This window comes from Phalaenopsis equestris, unplaced genomic scaffold (assembly GCF_001263595.1).
Source record: "Phalaenopsis equestris unplaced genomic scaffold, ASM126359v1 Scaffold000084, whole genome shotgun sequence".
NCBI classification, from domain to species: domain Eukaryota; kingdom Viridiplantae; phylum Streptophyta; class Magnoliopsida; order Asparagales; family Orchidaceae; genus Phalaenopsis; species Phalaenopsis equestris.
In genome coordinates this window covers 942731-962465 of record NW_018164526.1, presented here as the reverse complement: position 1 = coordinate 962465, position 19735 = coordinate 942731, and the positions used below count along the sequence as shown (strand labels likewise).

At 34.7% G+C, this 19735-nt stretch overlaps 2 protein-coding genes across 2 annotated transcripts; one reads left to right on the top strand and one right to left on the bottom strand.

The window, feature by feature from the left end:
- Positions 1-2609: 2609 nt before the first annotated feature.
- LOC110019882 lies at positions 2610-12726 on the top strand. The gene is made up of 6 exons (XM_020717742.1): positions 2610-2844; positions 2925-3008; positions 3106-3145; positions 10302-10370; positions 10492-10601; positions 12448-12726. Exons 1-6 carry the CDS (start codon positions 2645-2647, stop codon positions 12590-12592), a joined length of 648 nt encoding a protein of 215 aa, XP_020573401.1. The 5' UTR covers positions 2610-2644; the 3' UTR covers positions 12593-12726.
- A 4145-nt stretch (positions 12727-16871) lies between these two features.
- On the bottom strand, positions 16872-17638 carry LOC110019883. Its single transcript, XM_020717743.1, has one exon. The coding sequence runs from the start codon at positions 17502-17504 to the stop codon at positions 16959-16961; it is 546 nt and encodes a 181-aa protein (XP_020573402.1). The 5' UTR covers positions 17505-17638; the 3' UTR covers positions 16872-16958.
- Positions 17639-19735: the final 2097 nt, after the last annotated feature.

The window sequence follows — 19735 nt, the reverse complement described above, 5'->3', positions numbered from 1 at the left end:
TGCCACGGAGGCAGCGGTCCGAAGATATGGGTACGACGTGGAGGCAATGACCCGGAGAGGTGTATGTATCCTGGAGGCAGCGACCCAAAAAAATTAGTATGTCATGGATATAGTAACTCAAAAGGGTAGACGTGTCATGGAGGTAGGAACCCGAAAGATGGGCGTGTCGTGGTGGTGGCAACCCAGGAATATGAGTGTGCACCAGTTGCACTGATTTCAGGGGAAATCATCTGGCAATCCAATGCAGACCCATAGGAAAGAAGTAGAGTAATTCTCGCTAAATAGAAGTACACACTAGAGGACTTTATACATAAGTCATCCCCGACGCAGAAACATGGGTGCCCAAGATGGGTGTGCAAGAACAATGGCCCAAGCAAGACTCAAACATGCAAGAATATGGACAAGAAAGATGACATGCAAATCGGACAAGAACAATGGCCCAAGCAAGACTCAAACATGCAAGATGACATGCAAAGCGGACGACATGCAAATCGGACATGTGGGAGTGCACTAGTGCAGGTGCAAAACATCAATGACGTGAGACACCGTGATACAAATATGTTACGAAGCAAACATGTGGAGTATCATGCCCATGAGGGGCTCAAATACTCGATATGGGATATGAGGGCACATGCCAACAAGTGTACAAAAAGGGTGTAAGTGGTGAATATGCTAATGTAAACCGTGCAAAACAAACACAATGCAAGTGAAAATTGATTGTTTGACCTGCTGGGTGGACCTAGGTAGTTAATCCGAGGAACGTAGCCAACTAGCTCAGTCGAGCTAAGGTGGCCGACTGGATTAAAGTTATTGGTCGACTAGCTGACCGGTTGGACCAAAGTGAATGGTCAACTAAGTCGGGGTGGCCGGTCGGACCTAAGTGGTGGGTCGACCGGGTAAGGGTGGTCGGTCTCGCCAAAGTTGCCAGTCAACCGGGCCGGGGCGGGCGGGCGGACTTGAGTGGTCGGTCGACCGGGCCGGAGCAATCGATCCACCAAAGAAAAGTTGACCGTGTCGGGGCGGCTTGTCAAACCCAAGTGCAGTGTAAGAAAAAAAACACCATGCAACATACATCATATTGAAACATGCAATGTAATGCAATTATTGTGTGCAATAATAATTCATGTTGGCCCTAACATGCTCACATAAGAACTTATAGTTTAGGTTTTTGATTCGTGGCATAGTCGTTTCCGACTTTGACGAGGAAACTTGGAGAACTCCATTTTCTGATTTCTCATCGAAGAAGACATTCATCGTTCACAGGGCGGATTAGCTATATAGTTTTTTCATTATCTGAACCTCCCACGATCTTGTAGAATGGACTCACTACAAAACAATAATAATTCATGTTGGCCCTAACATGCTCACATAAGAACTTATAGTTTAGGTTTTTGATTCGTGGCATAGTCGTTTCCGACTTTGACGAGGAAACTTGGAGAACTCCATTTTCTGATTTCTCATCGAAGAAGACATTCATCGTTCACAGGGCAGATTAGCTATATAGTTTTTTCATTATCTGAACCTCTCACGATCTTGTAGAATAGACTCACTACAAAGCTTTTCCTATTTCTTAAAATATAACTATTCAAACCCCTCAAAGAAAGGCTGGAAGTCCCAGAGGCATGGAAATTAGGATTCAAACCAATTGGGATTTTGGTTTAAGGCTTGCAACGGGAAGCCAGTCGGCTCGTTGGATTGGTTGGATTTGTCTTGTCAAGACAATCAATTCGATCATAAGCTCACTAGATTTGACATCTACTTGACCTCTTAAATACGCTAAAAAAGTTTTCAAAAGTGGTTTAATAGTTTGATTTGACTCAGACTGGGTCATTTTTTTTATCATTGACTCCGTATTGTTGAGCAGGTCAATTTGACTGTAGGTTTGTTGAAATCATAATTCTAAAATATATTGTAATCAAAGTTTGATATTTCTTACTTAAAAGTGTGTTGAGATCCTTGTCATGTTTTAAGATCTGCGTCAAATGATGAGAATATTTCGACAACCTATCTGTCTTGATTCACTCTACAATAAAACTATATAGCGCATGAGTAAGTTGTCGTATTTGACGTGACATTGATATTTAAAAGGAATTATGACATATTTGATGTGATGTTAATATCTGAATGTTATAAATATAGATACTTGTTTAATTGTTACATTTAGTTGTCGTATTTGACGTGACATTGATATTTAAAAGGGATTATGACATATTTGATGTGATGTTAATATGTGAATGTTATAAATATAGATACTTGTTTAATGGTTACATTTGTAAATACATAAGACTCATGTGACGACTTGTGTAAATGCCAAAAAATCATTATCATTAACTTTAAAAAGAAATATATCTTTTAAAATTTAGATAAATACATTGGAACTAAGCATGATATGATGTGCATGCGAACCTTAAAACAAATTATGCTCATCGTTAAAGAAAGCTCGCCGATCCCCATGAAGCATCTATGGAACGAGCCACCTGGCACTTACACAGAAATTTAAGCCACATGGCAAAGCATGGTGGCCCTTCATTGCCACGTGTCTCAACACCCACACAACTTTTGCTGACTAGCTCCCAGTGTTCGTCACCCGCTATCCGTTTGCGGTCTCTATAGCGTTTTTTTTTTCATCCTCTCTTCCTCTTTAATGTCACTCTCCTCGAGCAGAAATTTCTTCATTCGATCCCAGTTGTACTGTAAAATTCATACAAGAGCTAGGGTTTTTAACACGAATCGAGCGATGGACTTCCAGCCAAGCGCGGGGCAGCAATCAAAGGAGTTCAAAGAGCACGAATCCCTAAACATCGATGAGATTTCCGAGCGCATCATTCCTCATCTTATCAACCTGTAAGCTCTTCTGAGCTTTGCTCAGCAGTCTAATTGGAAGAAATGAATTCAAAGAAAGTGATATTTTGTTGTTTTGTAAGGTATGGATCGCGCGCGACTGCTAAAGACTTTGAAATCTATGCTTCGGAAGCCAGATTTGAGGACCCTCTTACTTGTGCTCATGGGTGAGCGAGATTGTAACTTCTGTTTTTTGGTTATTGCTTTTGTTTTTGAGGTTTTTCGTCTAGGATTTATTTTTGTGAGTTCTATGTCTCATTACAGAGTAAAGCAGATCAAGTCGGCCTTCTATGCTCTTCCCAAGGTTCTTGCCTCTTTCTTCATCTCAGAAAGCGAGATTGTTTTATCTTGAATAATTTACAGAGGCTTATGTTTTTCCTCTCGAAACAGTTCACTTTATCACTACAGGACATTCAAAATTGACAGTTATTAGTTTCGTATAGAACTCTAAAATATGATGAATTCGAGATGAATCTGGTAGTTGGTTTCATTTGTATATGTACAAGACAAGGACCAAATAGTTTTATGGAGATAAACATCTTAGAATTAGATAGATCCGAATCTACATAATTTTCGTAATCTTATCTAAATTAAATGGGACTAATTGACCAATTGTATCAATTATCATATGAGGAGGGTTAATTAATCATATGATATTTCTAAACTAATGTATGTTCACCTATTTAGCATGTGACTGATTAACAAACCCTCTTTTCTGCATGCCATGCCGAAACTTCGTTCCTTTATTCACAATGAAGGAACACATAAGGTTGGATATACAAGGATTACTGATAGGTTTTGATATGCCACCAACAATTTTCATTATTGAACACGAATCTCGAAGTATAGCACGGATCTCGAGACAATATATTGAGCAAGGATGTTCAAACTTTGATAAAAAACATAAAAAACTTATCCAGAACTCTGATTTCAACAAACTTATAGTCAAACTGATCGGCTCTATGAGACAACCTAATGATTTCAAAGTCAATTAAATTCAAGTCAAATCAAGCCCAAATCAAGTCATTAAATCATTATTGAAAGATTTTCAGACATACTTGGAAGAACAAAAGGTTGTCGAATCTAACAAGTTTATAGTCGAATTGAGCGCCAAAACAAGATGAACTAACGAGCCCAAGATCACTCAAATTTGACATCATTAAGGCATCTGAATGTCCATTAAACACTGACTGATTGAAGGAAGCTATCCAAACCGTTCGATCAAAATGATTCTTATGCTTGCATAAGTTGCACCCATAACATTATAAATAGTCCTCCACCACTTACATGATGGGGAGCTAAAACCTAGAGATAAAGCCCGAGGTTTTGAGAAGGAGCTGTAGCTCAACATCACCGCCGACTGCCATCGACTGATGTCGATTACTGTCAAATGTCGTCGACCTTCGTTGACAGCCATTAATCATCATAGACTGCTATCAATCACCGCTAACATCCGCCGACCACCACTGACCATTGTCAACAATTATTGTTTGTCGTCGGCCACAACCAACCAAACACCATCAGACAATGTTATAACTTGAAAAATCTAGCAACCATTTCCTGTCCATGGGACAAGAGCTTGTCACTACGGTCCATGTGCCAATGACCTACGTACAACAATCAATAATGACCCTTACAACTTGTTGTCACCATGAACTGCAGCCAGATTATAGTTATACAACTTTGTAATTTCATCTTCCCAAATTTAGGAGAAGAATGAACTGTGTTCTCATCATTCATAGTTGATTATTTCAACCGGCTAGGTCCCGTGATTTTTCCCCCTTTCAAGGGTTTTCCACATAAAAAGTGGCCCCTGCGGCTTACGTACGTTATTCATTCTTTGGCCAATCAACACTTCTGAAACAACCATTTATAACACTCTCGATGGAGTAATACCCCTACAACAATCAATAATGACCCTTACAACTTGTTGTCATCATGAACTGCAGCCAGATTATAGTTATACAATTATACAACTTTGTAATTTCATCTTCCCAAATTTAGGAGAAGAATGAACTGTGTTCTCATCATTCATAGTTGATTATTTCAACCGGCTAGGTCCCGTGATTTTTCCCCCTTTCAAGGGTTTTCCACATAAAAAGTAGAGGCGCTTCATCTTTCTCACTTCTCTTAGTTTATCTGTGTGTGATGAATTCTCGTGCAACACGGAGATGATAATCCATTACTCTTTTAACCACCGCGAATTTTCTGGCACGCATCATGTTTATATCTTAATTCAACCAAATAATATCTTTCTATAATTTTTCGTATAATATAATCCTTATTTGTGCATTAAAATTAACTCAAAAGAAAAATCATTGCATGAAAAAGTTAAACATTAAAATTTTACACCTATCAAAATTTCTAACAAATATTAGAATTTTTATTGAAAAATAAGAAGAATAAAGCTTTCAAATCCGTAGATGAACAAGACTTTTACAATATTGAAATCAATAGCAATACTTTCATATTAGAACTTCAATCATGATCAATTTAATATAGTTTCTTCTAATGGTTGTAAATACAGCCAACCCATGATACTTTGAAATGATTGCTCTCTTACATAACTTTGAAATAACTAATAGAGAAAAACTTTCATATTAGAACCAACTTAACGACTCAAAACTTAATATATGTTTGTCATGCAAACGATTTGGCAATTCAGAAGTTCCTTGTTCAATACAATCCATGAAGGAGAAAAATATCCATTATATTTTTATGGAACTCTCTCTTGTAACATAAAGATAAGACAGAAACATCTGGAGTCGATAAAAAAGATTTGTAAGACAATCCTAAACAATCCCACCCCATGCTGTGAGAGAAAAGAAAACAAATGGGATATGCAGTTAGCAGCAAGATTTGGAATTTATATCCTTCCCTCCCTCTAGAAAAGTATTTCCATTATTGTTGATTCATAGCATCGCATGATTTAGAACAAATAGTTAATTATCTAATAGATCTTTTATGTTATAAAGCTCAATCAGGAAAAAGGAAAAAATAAAAAAATAGTATCCGTCAAATTTTTTCTATCATGGAACACTACTGGATCAAATGACAAAAATATTATTGAGAAAAAGATTGCTTTTCTGGACGAAATGATGAAAAAAATTGATTAAGAGTAAATTTTCCAATTTCTCAATCACAAGAGTATGAAATGCTCATGAAATGAGGATTACATGCAAGAATTAGTTAGCTAAAAGAGTGATGCAATCCATAGGTTCTAATACACTCTACACGGAGTGGAAGAGAAAATCTACATTTCAATGATAATGTTCCAGTCTTTTTGCATCAAATAATCAAGATGTGCAACAAATTAATCTAAAGAGAGCTTCCATGTCCTGAAGCTTCTAGCAGATCACGGCCATAAAATGATTCATAAAAAATAAAAAAGCTCTATAGCCTGCATCCAACATACACTTTGAAATATAAAAATTTCAGTTGGGTATTATACTACTTCAAAAGACAGCTTCCTTTGAGTTCTGAAATCAATTTATAAAAAACTTAAATCGAGTGAATTGAATAATAATAAGAGATGAACTAGCTCCTTAACTTCACATAAGTATCCAACTTAACAAATTAGCTCAAGCACCAATGGATAAAACTTTTTTGGCAAACCAATCAAATTAACTAGTAGTTTTTGAAAAAAAATTAATTCGGAGAGTAATATATGAATTATTAACTTAAAGAATGAAGTTGTAATCTTTTGAGCTCATCTCACTAACCCAACCAAAACATTGACATGTAGTTTGTAATTTGGATTCATCATATGTTTTTTAATCTTGCTTGCAAAATAATATCATTTTAAACAAGTTTTAACGATTAGAAGCAGATGTGATAAAAGCAATATTTTTATTTACAAGTAATTATCATATACAGAAAACATCCAAATTGTATTTTTCCCTAAAAAATTACAACAAAATTTTAATGCATTTAATGTAATAAGAGAATTCTTCTAGAAAAGATCATCATTCAACTCAAAGCAATTTCAATAAAAAAAACTAAAAAAGAAAAGGATGGTGAGAACAGTTATCCCTTTGTCGATGGTTTATGGCAGAAGTAGAAGGGAGAAAGAGAATGATGGGAGTATCGGTTTGTGTTCTTCGCGATCCCCTCCTCGCCTTCCTTGCTCCCTTTGATCGGGCTGTATTGCGAGGGTTCGTTCACATAGGCGATTGTTTTGGGTGAAACCGGGAAAGCGGAAGTGTTGTAGTCGACTTTTGGACTCCGACGACGTTAGAGTTTAAGTGTGGAGAGAGGCGAGCAAGAATGCCCTTCGATCTTCTTCTCCTTTGCAACAACTACGATGAGATATGAACTAAGGAATCCAGCTGCGATGCTACGATGGGAAGACGACAATGCACACGGTCCTTAAATCTACCTCCGGATTGGATTTAGTAAATCTGAGATTTACGTTATGCCGGTGAAAATATTACATTCAAGCAGACGGATGCATTTAACAAACGATAAAGCATGTTTGGTGGATTTACACTAAATCTGGATGCAAATCCGTCCTAAATTAGTGCAGGGGTGTTTGGTAGCATAGTTTTATACGACTTAAGCATGTGGTTTAAGGGAATTCCCCCAAAAAAAAAAAAAAAAAAAAAAAAAAAAAAAAAAAAGTGTATATTCAGCAATCTGTTAAATCAAAATTTCTTGCATTCAGTCCCTATTTTTTGAGTTCCGTCTCTTTTACTCTGATTGCAGGACGGATTTAAGGGATTTATTCCATCATCGCTCGTGAGCTCCATAGCTCCATATTCCGTCGCATAGGGTTTGATAAATTGGTATTTAATGGATTTGATAAATCCTATTTAACTTAAAACCAAGTTGCAACCAATCATTGCCTAAATTTTAATAAGCTACTTGGTATCGGGAAGTGACTGTTTTCAACTTTTTGGGTTTAAGTTTTGATAAATCCCTAAATGGTTAAACCTTAAATTTGTTTTGAGGGTAGATTTAATAAATTAAGTAAATTTTGAAGAACTGTTTGACAACATGTGAAGACTTCAAAATCTGTTATGTTTTTTAGAACATAGAAATATGATTAAATTTTATTTATTTCATTAGAACGATAAAAGTCAATTAACTTTTTGTCTAATAAAGTATTGAAAATTTAATCAATTTTTAATTTTTAATTAGTAATTATTAACTAATTATTTAATTAAAGTTATTTGCTTGCAAATGTGAATTTGATAAAATTATATTTAATATAAATAAATTTATTAAGTAATTGTTAATATCATGTATTTAATTAGTTTTATTATGATAAAATATAAAATATATATTTTTAAATTCAATAAAATTATCAATAAAAGTTTCATATCTTCATTTTTAATATTCTATGAAAAAATAATTGTACAATTTTCGACAAATGAAAAATTTTCTTCTCTCGGTATTTTGAACTATGAAATGAATGTGTAAGCTATGTGATGTCTTTGTTTCATTTCCTACAAAATAAAATAAAATTACATGAAGTGGTACATTAAACATAGTCTTATAGTCAAATGAGTTATGCAAATTTTATACAAGTTTTTTTGCATATTGTTAGTAATTATCTGTCACATTCCATCAACTTGAGCTTTCTCTTACTCTCAATTCTCCAACGTATTGCATTTCAATTTATGACATATTAAAATAAATATCACGACTTGATGTTACCCTATAAAATTATGTAAGACAACATAAATAATAATAATATCAATCTAAACATCTCATATGTTAACTGTCGCATATGAGTAAAAAATTAGATATCTCATTCCAGATGTCAAATTTTCACTCTACTTAATTACGTGACTGAACATGTGATAATTGTAAAATTTTTGTGTTACTGAGTACCCGCAAGATCTTGTTTTATGATTTTTAGTTAGATCTTGCATGTAATAACGTAAAACGCTAATAGTTTAATGGTATTTGTGTAACCTGAAATAATCAGTAATATCATTATTCTTGCATGCTAAACACATCATTCGCCACCGAACAATGCAATAACCTTATATTGACAATCAATCCCTCACAACTAGAAACAACATAAGTAAATTGATGGTCAATGAGATGATCATCATATTTTGAGATGTATTTTTTTATGCTTCAATACCTATTTTAACATTCTAGATTCATGTACTATCACTTGCTCTAACTGTATTTGCAAATAAATGATAAAATTATGGTTGTGGGGGGGGATGTGAAGAAAAAAGTCAAAGCTAAGTCGAGGGATCAGAAACAAAACTTTGAACAAAAGCATACAAATAAAAAACTTACATAAATTACCAAGAACACAAGATTTAACATGTAAAAATATTAGAATGAGAAAAAAATACGGAACCACACAACACCAAGAAATTCACCACAAAGAAAATGAGAAAAAATATACAAATTGCACCACATTTAAGCCTCACCACTATTTGGCCTCTTCACTCTTTAGAAAACTCAAAATTCAGCCCTTACTCCCGTGGACAAAGACAACACAAAAAGTAAGAATTTCTCAAAAATTGTATGGGCATTGGGGCTCCGCAATGGTGTTGCGACACTCCAACGGGTGTTGATGGTCAACATCAGGGGCGCTACAGTGTCACGCTCTCAAGTTTTTATTCTAAAATTGGCGTTGTCTCAACACTAGGGCACTGCAGTTGGGCATTGTGGGGCTTTCTTATGGGCATTGGAACTTACTCCGGTGGACAAAGACAACACAAAAAGTAAGAATTTCTCAAAAATTGTATGGGCATTGGGGCTCCGCAATGGTGCTGCGACACTCCAACGGGTGTCGATGGTCAACATCAGGGGCGCTATAGTGTCACGCTCTCGAGTTTTTATTCTAAAATTGGAGTTGTCTCAGCACTAGGGCACTGCAGTTGGGCATTGTGGGGCTTTCTTTTGGGCATTGGAGTGTTGTGTTTTAGGGTTCTGAACTTGTATCGGGCACGGTGGTGCTACGTTTTTTTGTGTTGGGCACTGTGTATAGCAAAAAAAAAAAAAATCAGGGGCACTGCCCCCGTGTCCAATATAAGGGTGACATTTCCCATGCCCTAGTCAAACACGCTGTCAAGTTTGATCGATAAAACTGAGGGATTTATGTGACTAATTGATAGACACAATCAAACTCTACATAATAACTATTGTTACAAGCTATTGTTTTTTTATCAACAGTCTTACGTGCACATTTATTGTGTTAAATCAAATCCTTAATAATGAGATTTGTGGAAACAGTCTAAAAAAAAAAAATTTTGTCATAAAAATGCATGCTAGAAATCTTTAAAATTATCTTATCATTTCTGCATTGTTTGAGACGAATGACTCATGAAATGGTAAAGTATCAGATGTATGATATATGGACTAGTTTCTTTCCTATATTTTTGTAGCTAGTGGTCTTAGTTGCAAAAAAACGTGTAGAAATGTAGAATTCAGTGTTTGATTCCAACTCTTAATTATTTGTAACTCACCCACGAATTACGCCTTTATTTCAGTTATTCAGCAAGTCTGAAATTGTAGAATACACTCTAAAAGCAAATTCTACCGCACCAGGAAATGTTGAGGTCAGAAGAGTTCACGACTGCATCCTTCTCAGGCTTTGAGCTTGACTTTTTCCATTGTTTTGTATCAGTTCAATGTTTACATAAACTCACTAAATAATCATAATATTGCATTTTCATTCAGGTTTTAATTGATAACAAACAACACTACAAAATATTTGGAAAAGATGTGGATTTAGCAAGTCTTATCAAGTTGAAGATGGATCAAGGAAAAATTGTCCGCCATGAAGATTGGTTAGTCCTTTACGCATAATGTTGCTTAGTTGTTTATATATCTTATGATATACGATGTAGAATGTTGGCCTTTAACAGAGAAGCATAAAACAAAGTTAAGCATTGCCGAGATGAGAATTCTTAGGTGGATGAGTGGCTTGACACTTAGAGGAAAAAATGCGAAAGGACTATATTCGTGATAGGTATGGTGGATAAAATTATAGAGTCGTCTTAGATGGTTAGATCACATTAAACGTCAACCATCTGATGATCTGATTAGGGGAGTAAATGTTTTAGATTCGACTTATGTTAAGAAAGGTAGAGGTAGACCTAAGAAGACTTGGGCTTATTCTATAAAAAATGATTTTAATTTAGTAGAACTAAATGAAAATATGCCACTTAATATAACACAATGGAGAAAAAGGATTTATGTAGCCTACCCCACGTAGTGGGATTAAGGCTTTGTTGTTGTCGTTGTATATTAAAAATAGAACTAATAACACTCTTTAAAAGTGAAGTTCACATTTTCATGCATAGGTTTAAAATACCAAAGTGATAAATCTGTAAATATGAAACTTTAGGTGTGAGATATACACAAGAATTGTGTTCTACGTATGTGAATTTCCCTTAAAAATATTTATATCCGAACTGTTGGACTTGTGAAGCAATCTTCTTCAATCATTCTAACTTTTTTGCCTTCTAAACTTCGAAAATGCAATTATTACTGCGTTGTAGAATCAGTGTGCGGTAAGCTTTGACATTTACTATGCCACCATTTGCGTTCTTTTTAAATCTCAGTCTTTTGTGCTTCAAGCTCTTCTTGGGGTTTGGTAGTGATAATCTGAATGGGCAATTGCATACATAGCACCCAAAACTTGCTATCTACAAATCTAGCAACCTTTTTCATCTATTTTTCAAATTCTCACTCAAATATCAAAATTCATGATAAAACCCCGGCCCATATTTTCCTTTTTTATCATTTTCTCAATGGTTTGATCGTGGCATGCGTAAATACATCAATTCTGTAGTTCAAAAATATCACCTGGGCAAAAATATCACCTGGGTGCAATGTTTTGGGTGCTATGTATGTAATTATCCCTAATTTGAACTGTTTGTAAAATTAAATCTGATGAAAAGACAATAATAATTTTCTTATAACTGCCATAATCAAGTTGATCTAATTGTGAAAGCTATATATATATATATATGGAAATTTACATACAACATAATTCTTATATATTTACATATCTAACACCAACTTTGATATTTACATGTGCCGCTTACCGTGACTTGTTGACTGAAAGAGTTTGTAAGACCTCTGGGGTCACGGGTTCAATTTCGCCTATGTGCGGAATGAAATTTTTAGTCACATTTGGTGGTCAGGGGACTGATCTAATAGCCTTTGGCCAATCTTTAATTTATATGTATGTATGTATGTATGTATGTATGTATGTATGTATGTATGTATGTATGTATGTATGTATGTATGTATGTATGTATGTATGTATGTATGTATGTATGTATGTATGTATGTATGTGAGAGAGAGAGAGAGAGAGAGAGAGAGAGAGAGTGGGAGAGGGAAATTAAGCACCACACATTTCTTATTTAATACAGAGATGCAGGCATAGTTTTGATATTTACATTTATAAAGCTGGTGTTCTAAAACTATGCCCGCATCTCTGTATTTCACCTCTAAAAGGTTAGTAATAGTATTATTTTTTATGTGATGTTAATGAATTCAATTGTATGCATGTAAATATCAAAGTTTAGGTGTTAGATATGCAAATTATAAAAAAAAATTGTGTGGTATGTATGCATGTATATATGTAGATTTGCTTTGCTGTTGATGCTTTTGTTGAATTGCAGGTGGGATAAGAAGCCACTGAAGAACAGAGAGACTGTGCAGCTGCCGTTAGTTGGCCGTCTTGCCGAAATCAGCAGGAGGGGTATGATGCTTTTAACACACGTTTTAATGGGTTTTGGGAAGGATCCAAAGAATCATACTGAATGATTTGCTGTTTATGGTGAACTTAAAATGGTATGATTTCTATCAGTTCATGTATTATATTGATATTAACTGTTAAACGCTAAATAGTTATTTTCTTGTAAGCTTTCTTGAAATAATTATGTGATGTTTGTTCACAAGTTTTACTTTTTATATTTGTAGTTTTTTTGGAGGCAAATGCATATCTTGGTTTGTTAATGTGAAAAATAAGATAATTAAATAAGCATTTTCTCGGTTATGACAATTGTAGAGGCATGTAATGGTAGGGGCTACAACATTTGAGATCATCATAATGCAATCATGACTAAATGATGATCGTGTGGTCGTGATTGGAATTTGTGACGTATGAGAATATGTTGTAGGTTTTAAACAGGGGCGGATGAGGTTATGTTCAGGGCGTGCAATTGCCCCCTCTTGGAAATTGAGAATGATAGACTATCTGCCGTTGGTTTTGAAGGATGTGAGTGTGTCGAGGTTTTCACATAGAAAGTGAGAGATGATTACGTTATGGTTATAAATGAGCTCGTGTTCGTGTTATAGATAACGAAAGTCTTAAGGAATGTTGTGATGACGCAATCTTGACTAAATGATGATCGTGTGGTCGTGATTGGAATTTGTGACGTATGAGAATATGTTGTAGGTTTTAAACAGGGGCGGATGAGGTTATGTTCAGGGCGTGCAATTGCCCCCTCTTTGGAAATTGAGAATGATAGTTCTGCCGTTGGTTTATAGAAAGTGAAAGAGATGGTTACGTTATGGTTATGAATGAGCTTATATAACTAATCTTGAAGAAGATAACGAAAGTCTTAAGGAATGTTGTGATGAGTGTCTTGAAGATGATGACTTCGTCATGAGCAATTTTACGATGGGTCTTGAACTTTGTAAGAATGATGATGATCACTTGATGATAAGCATCACACATTGGATTTATCTTCACTTAGGGTTCATTTGCCTCAAATGAATGAAATTGAATACTATTTTTAAATAAATCTATTTATATACATACCACACAATTCTTAAGTATTTGCTTATCTAACTCCTTTATTTTCGTGCTTATTTGTGACATAGTGTTTGAAGTGTATAGTTTTCTACCGTGAGGTCACAGGTTCAAATTGTATATTAATTATCCTTATGGCTTCATTTCAACAAAAATAATAGTATATTTTATATGATTATAAAAAAAAGTACGAATATTGAACGGACTGCCTGGTTGAAACGTAAACAGATGATGATGCTCTTGGGTTCCCTCAGCCCACTAGCTAGTTGAGACTATGACTGATGTGTTCATACTTAGCCTCTTTGAATGACTTGTTTATTAGTTTGCATGATAATAAGCACTACTTTTACAATAATTTCTTGACAATTCTAAGATTTGATCTATGTTGATGTTGAATCTTTTTTTGACCCGAGGTTCCGTGTTGTTTGTGGATTAATACAATCTGGTAAAAGCCTACTACGATAAGGAAGATGATGAAAGAGAAAAGTGGGAGATGGATGAAATTTACCCAAAAAAAATTGGAAGTAATCCGTATATAATTAGTACCTAGAGGAGTAAGTTCCTCCTGCATTTGTTTGATTTTTAGGTTTTTGAAGAAAGACGCTCCCTTTTTATTAGAACTAGCAGAAGAAAGGAGCTTCATTCCCCTCTTTTATACATGAAGAACTGACATAATAAAATAATTGATGTTGTATCTTTTTCCCCCTTTAGTGTAATTTGCTGGCTGATTTAGTGTGGATGAGATTGTAGTCGTCATAACCGTCGAGCTTTCAGACATGATCGGTACAAGCACCATCTCTGAGTCCTTAAAAAAAGTTTGGTTCTAAATGCTCGACAACACCCTTAATGAAGATTGTCATATATGGTTGGTACCGTCTCTGGCACCTTAGAAAGACTTTTGTTCTGATTGCCCGACCGTGTTGTTAATAAAGTATTGGTAGATGTCTCCATTAGTCAACCTAGTTTCTTTTGATGATTGACTTTAATGCTATTTCACTTCAACCATCATAACTAATGGACTGAGTTCAACTACTTTGGTAGGTGGCTTAGTTCGACCACTTCGACAGGTGGGCTTAGTTTAGCCACTTTGACAGGTGGATTTAGTTCCTTACAGATCGGCCTACATTCTGGTATTTGTGTATACAGTTGAATTTTGGGAATAAAAAAATCATCAATTTTACAATGCAAACCTTTTGTATGTTTAATTAAACTTGTATTGTCAATATTTTAACACTTTTTATGTTATAAGGTTGATAGATGATCTTATTTCTTACATATACTTTTATTGTTAATGACTAAATCACAACAAAACATATTAAATTATATTAAATTATAGATGACTTGAACAACAGCCATGCAAGGACTGATTTGTAAATATCAACATTTTGAATCGTCTGTATGTAATTATCCCTAATTAGTTTATTATAGAAATAATATGTGTTAGGTACATATCATATCATGCATGATATTCATCTAAAAATATGAAGATTTATTTTTGACTCTCTTGCAATAATAGCAATTACAAAAACTATTAAAAATACATAAGCAAGTGCTCTATATGCTAGTGCCCTTCAAGCTTGTGTTCTTGAATTAAGCAAGTGCTCTATATGCTTCAACTCCTTGAATTGGGTGAATCACCTTTAAGCTCAAGTAAGAGGCCTTGAGAGACAAACCACATATTTGGGTTACAAATGTATACTTGAGTTTCGACAAAATAATAAAGATGAAATATAAATATATGTATATTCTTGCAATAATTACTGTAATATAGATGGAAGGTTGTAAGAGTCATTAATATTTATTACACATGCTCGGGCACACACACATACACATGCAAAGATATATGATTAATGTCTTAATTTTGTACAAAAATTTATCACACAGATAAAAGAAGATTGAAAGGGACACCTAATTTTTCATATAAATATTTCGAAAAGAAAGAAAAAACAAATGCTTTTTCTAGTTAAAATGACGAATTATATAAGATAAAAAATCTCTGCTCTTTCCCTTAAGTGAAGAAGTTGAGATTTTAGAGTTGGGAACATTAAATTAGTCGCCTATGACTATAATAGATGTTACTAAAGAAACAATGGAGGGTGACCAAAGCTGGATGATGGGTTAGGAGTCGATAGTTCTGTAATTGTACAATAAATAGACGATGATCAGGTTGTGACAAATGAGTGCTAAAGGCAAGACAATGACACAATCATTGGATGAACATAACTGGTTGACATGTGTTGATGGTTGTAATTGTCGACTTTGAATGCCATTTAAAGCTCTAGTGTATTTTTGATGTATAAACTCTCTCATCTTTATAGCCAAGATCTTAGCTCTCTTTTATCTAAAGAATGATGAATTATTTATATTTTTTTTAAAGTGGACTTTTGGATAAATCTTAGTCAAAATTTCCAAAACATTTTAATAGATAATTTGTTTTGATTCATTTAATTATTAATTATCTTTTTTTTCATTTAATCATCTTAATGACTTATTGTTTAAGTGATTTTAGGCCTGTTGACTTCTTCTTAGTCAACACGCACTAATGTTATCATTCAAGATTTAAAGATTGTGTCACAAAGCCATCAAATACTTGATTTTCACTCATTTAGACTCGCATTGGATCATTGTTCATTTCATTGAATTAGTTTAATCTAATCCTTCATTTTAATTATGTAGTTGCTAAAATCAAAAAAAAATTATATGATTATTAATCTAATTCCTGAAAATTTTCACTTACATATTCTATCAACATTTGTGTTTTTGATTATATGAATTTCCTAGTAATATATGATGAACTTTCTTTTCAAGTGCATCAATACTTAAAATAGGGGACAATTACATCAAGACAACCCGAGACTTGCTATTTACAAATCAACCTCTGACTCCTTAAAATAGGGGACAATTACATCAAGACAACCCGAAACTTGCTATTTACAAATCAACCTCCGACTCATCCATTTTTCAAATTCTCACTCAAATATCAAACTTCAATGATAAAAAAACTCAAATTCTCAATAGTTTCATACATCTCTTCTTTATTTATAAATATCAATATTTTAAGGGATATGAATGTAATTTTTCCCACACGCAAACTCTTGCATATTTTAATGATGTGCTTCTCTTCCAATATTATTTTTATTTATTGCAAATTAGCAAATTCATTTAAAAAAAATCATATTTTTTTCAAATATAAAAAAATAAATTTTCAATTTCCACCTAAATTTTTCCACAATATTTTCTTTAACTGACTTTTTAAAACAATAAAACTATTTTCAAATGAAACCCCATTTAATACCCACCGCATTACACGATTACCCTGCAAAAAAAAAAAATTACATGATTACCCTGCAAAAATAAAAAATCCCTCCTTTCTATTTATGAAATCCCAAACCCACTCTCCGACGCCGGCGAAACACACACGGCTACATCCGCTTCGTTCTCCGCCTCTCGAACAGGAGACGAAGCCGGAGTATAAAACTCCGGCGACTCGCACGGCGTGCCGAAGAAATCCTCCTCCTCCTCCTTCTCTTCGACCTCCAAACCCTCCCTCTCTTCCTCCTTTATCGTATAAAGCACCCTCGATGGTCCCAATACCACCGCTCCCCACATCGCCGGAGAACATTCATCCTTCGCCTCACCGGCGGCCGGAATATTCCCCCGCCGGCTGCCGGATGAACAGAGCACCGGAGAATCCATGGCCGGCTCAACGCGTGATTGCGTTGTACAGCAGAGAGTGCTGAGCACTGCAACTGTCTTAAAAGTGGCGACTTTGCAGCCGAGTTCAGCATCGCCGGCGAGTGGTGGTTGCTTCTGTCGTCGTCGGCGGCGGATGGAGTATACGAGCGTGACGGCGAGACAGAGGATTGAAGAAAGGGGGAAGACGAGGAGGAGAGTTAAGCCGAGCTTGCTGAAGCTTCTCATTTTCCTCTGAATGAAACGGAAACGAAAGAGTTCGATTGCAGAGTAATTAAAGCAGAGTGAAGTCTGTCTTAAATGAAGGAGGCGGGGTTGGGGAAGAAGATTACCGGATTAAGCGGTAAGAGATGTACTGGGAAATGTGGGAATGTAGGGACGACCGCCTGTAGCCGGTTGCCCTGCCGTTGGGGAGTTATTATAGGTGTGATGAAAACGAAGTTCTTCAAATATTTTCTGATTTTTTTAAATATTTACATAGATACCCCTCAATTTTTATGTATTTACATGTTTAACCTCTAAATTATAATTTTCATATTTTTCATGCTTTTAAAATATATTAGTGATTTTTTTTATGTGATATAGAAGATTTGTGTATATAAATATAAAAAATAATATTTTGATGTTTGATATGTAAATACATAAGTATTGAGTGGTATTTATGTAAATGATACCTTTTTTTTCTCTTTCGATTCAATTTTGACTGATTTTATGGCTCTAGCGTTTAGAATATTATTAGCTTAACTTAATTATTTTTTATTTATATGATTTAATGTAGAGTATATTAATTAATCTATGCATGGTTTGTCTTGTTTACTTGGCTTCTTTCATAAGCCGTGAAGCTTGGTTAATTATTTAAAAATTAGAATTTATCATTTTATATAATTAACATCATTATTTTTTTGAATTATTAAATTCATGTATTTACGCTTCGTACGAATCATCGAGAGAATTTGATAAAAATAAAAGATACAATTTGGGATTTTGTTGTGGATTTTAATATTTGGTGCTGTGAGTTTTGAAAGCGTATCTAGACTCGTTTGGGTAAATCGAGTTTTGAAAATTTTTCAAAAAATTGCATTTTCAAACTGTTGAAATCATTAAATGCAATGTTTTCACACCGTTCCTGGCTAGCTGCGATGACAGTTTTCTTGCTGCCTCCTGACTTTTCCCAAAAAAAAAAAAAGTAATAATTACCATAGCTTTTTGAAGAATTGATTATTTTTGAGTAGCTTATTAATAAGCTGCAGGTGCCCGAAAAGACTCGAAGTGTAATTTTTTCAACATGTATACGAGACATCTGTATTAAGTTATTTCTCTAAGGCGCAATTTAATTTGATTCATGCACTCATGTCCATTGTGGTGAGAGCTAAGAGAAATATGAGAAAATAATAGTAGGAGTAGAAAATAATGTTCAGATGTGTCCAGGAGTCTGTATTGTTGCTTGCCCTAAAAGATGAAATAAAGATATGTTTAGTGTTCTAAGATTTTTTCAGGAGGAAGTACAAGGGATGAATGTTATCATGTGGGAATATGCATTTCTAATAGCATTCATGAGAGTTTTCAAATGATGAACCTAGTAAAGCTTTGATAATTATTGATTGAGCATTATCTTGCCATGCGACATGTAAGTATAAAATGTCTTCTTGATGAGTGCTAGAAGATTCACGTTATTAGAGTAATGGATTTTCGTCTTAGCATTGCAGCATAATTCAACACGCACTCAGATAAAAGAAATAACCAGTAGATACACAAGAAATTTTTACGTGAAAATTTTGAAAAAGAAAAAAAAACAACTGTCTTATTTGAGTGAAGATATCGATTATAAACTGAGATTATAAGTACAGTTTCTTGTCTCACAGGTGGAAAGAGTTTTACACAATCTTCTGAGCTACAAAGTTGGTGCGCGATGAACTTGTCGTAAGAAGTGAGCGGATTCTGATGCTGATCGGAGATGACCGACGAGTAATGATCAATAGCGGTCGGTGAAGCTGGTTGGCGACGATCGGCGTCTGGTGTTCGACTGTGATCGGTGGCTGGTGGTCGACGTCGATCGAAAATTGGTGCCCGACGGCGATCGACAGTGACTGAAGTGATGCTTGACTTCAACCCCTTCTCAAATCTTGAAGCTCCTCCTCAGATCTCAAGCTTTCTTTAGGCTTCACGTTCTCTCCCCCCTTCACGAGAGAGTGGGGCCAACTACAACCATATTAAAATAGAAATTGTTAATGCATATATGATATGAAATCCATACGGTTAATAAAAAATATCTATTGCATTAAGAGTTTTTTCCATAACTGCCTCATTTCCGTAATTATACAAAATATTCTCTTACAAATAAAATACAAAAATATGAATAAGGGGTCCTCTTTTCACGACCCTCTATGGAATTTATAAACTTGTATTACTCTCTCTTCTTATTCGTCCGACACTAACTCTCGATACGTATTCACAAAAAA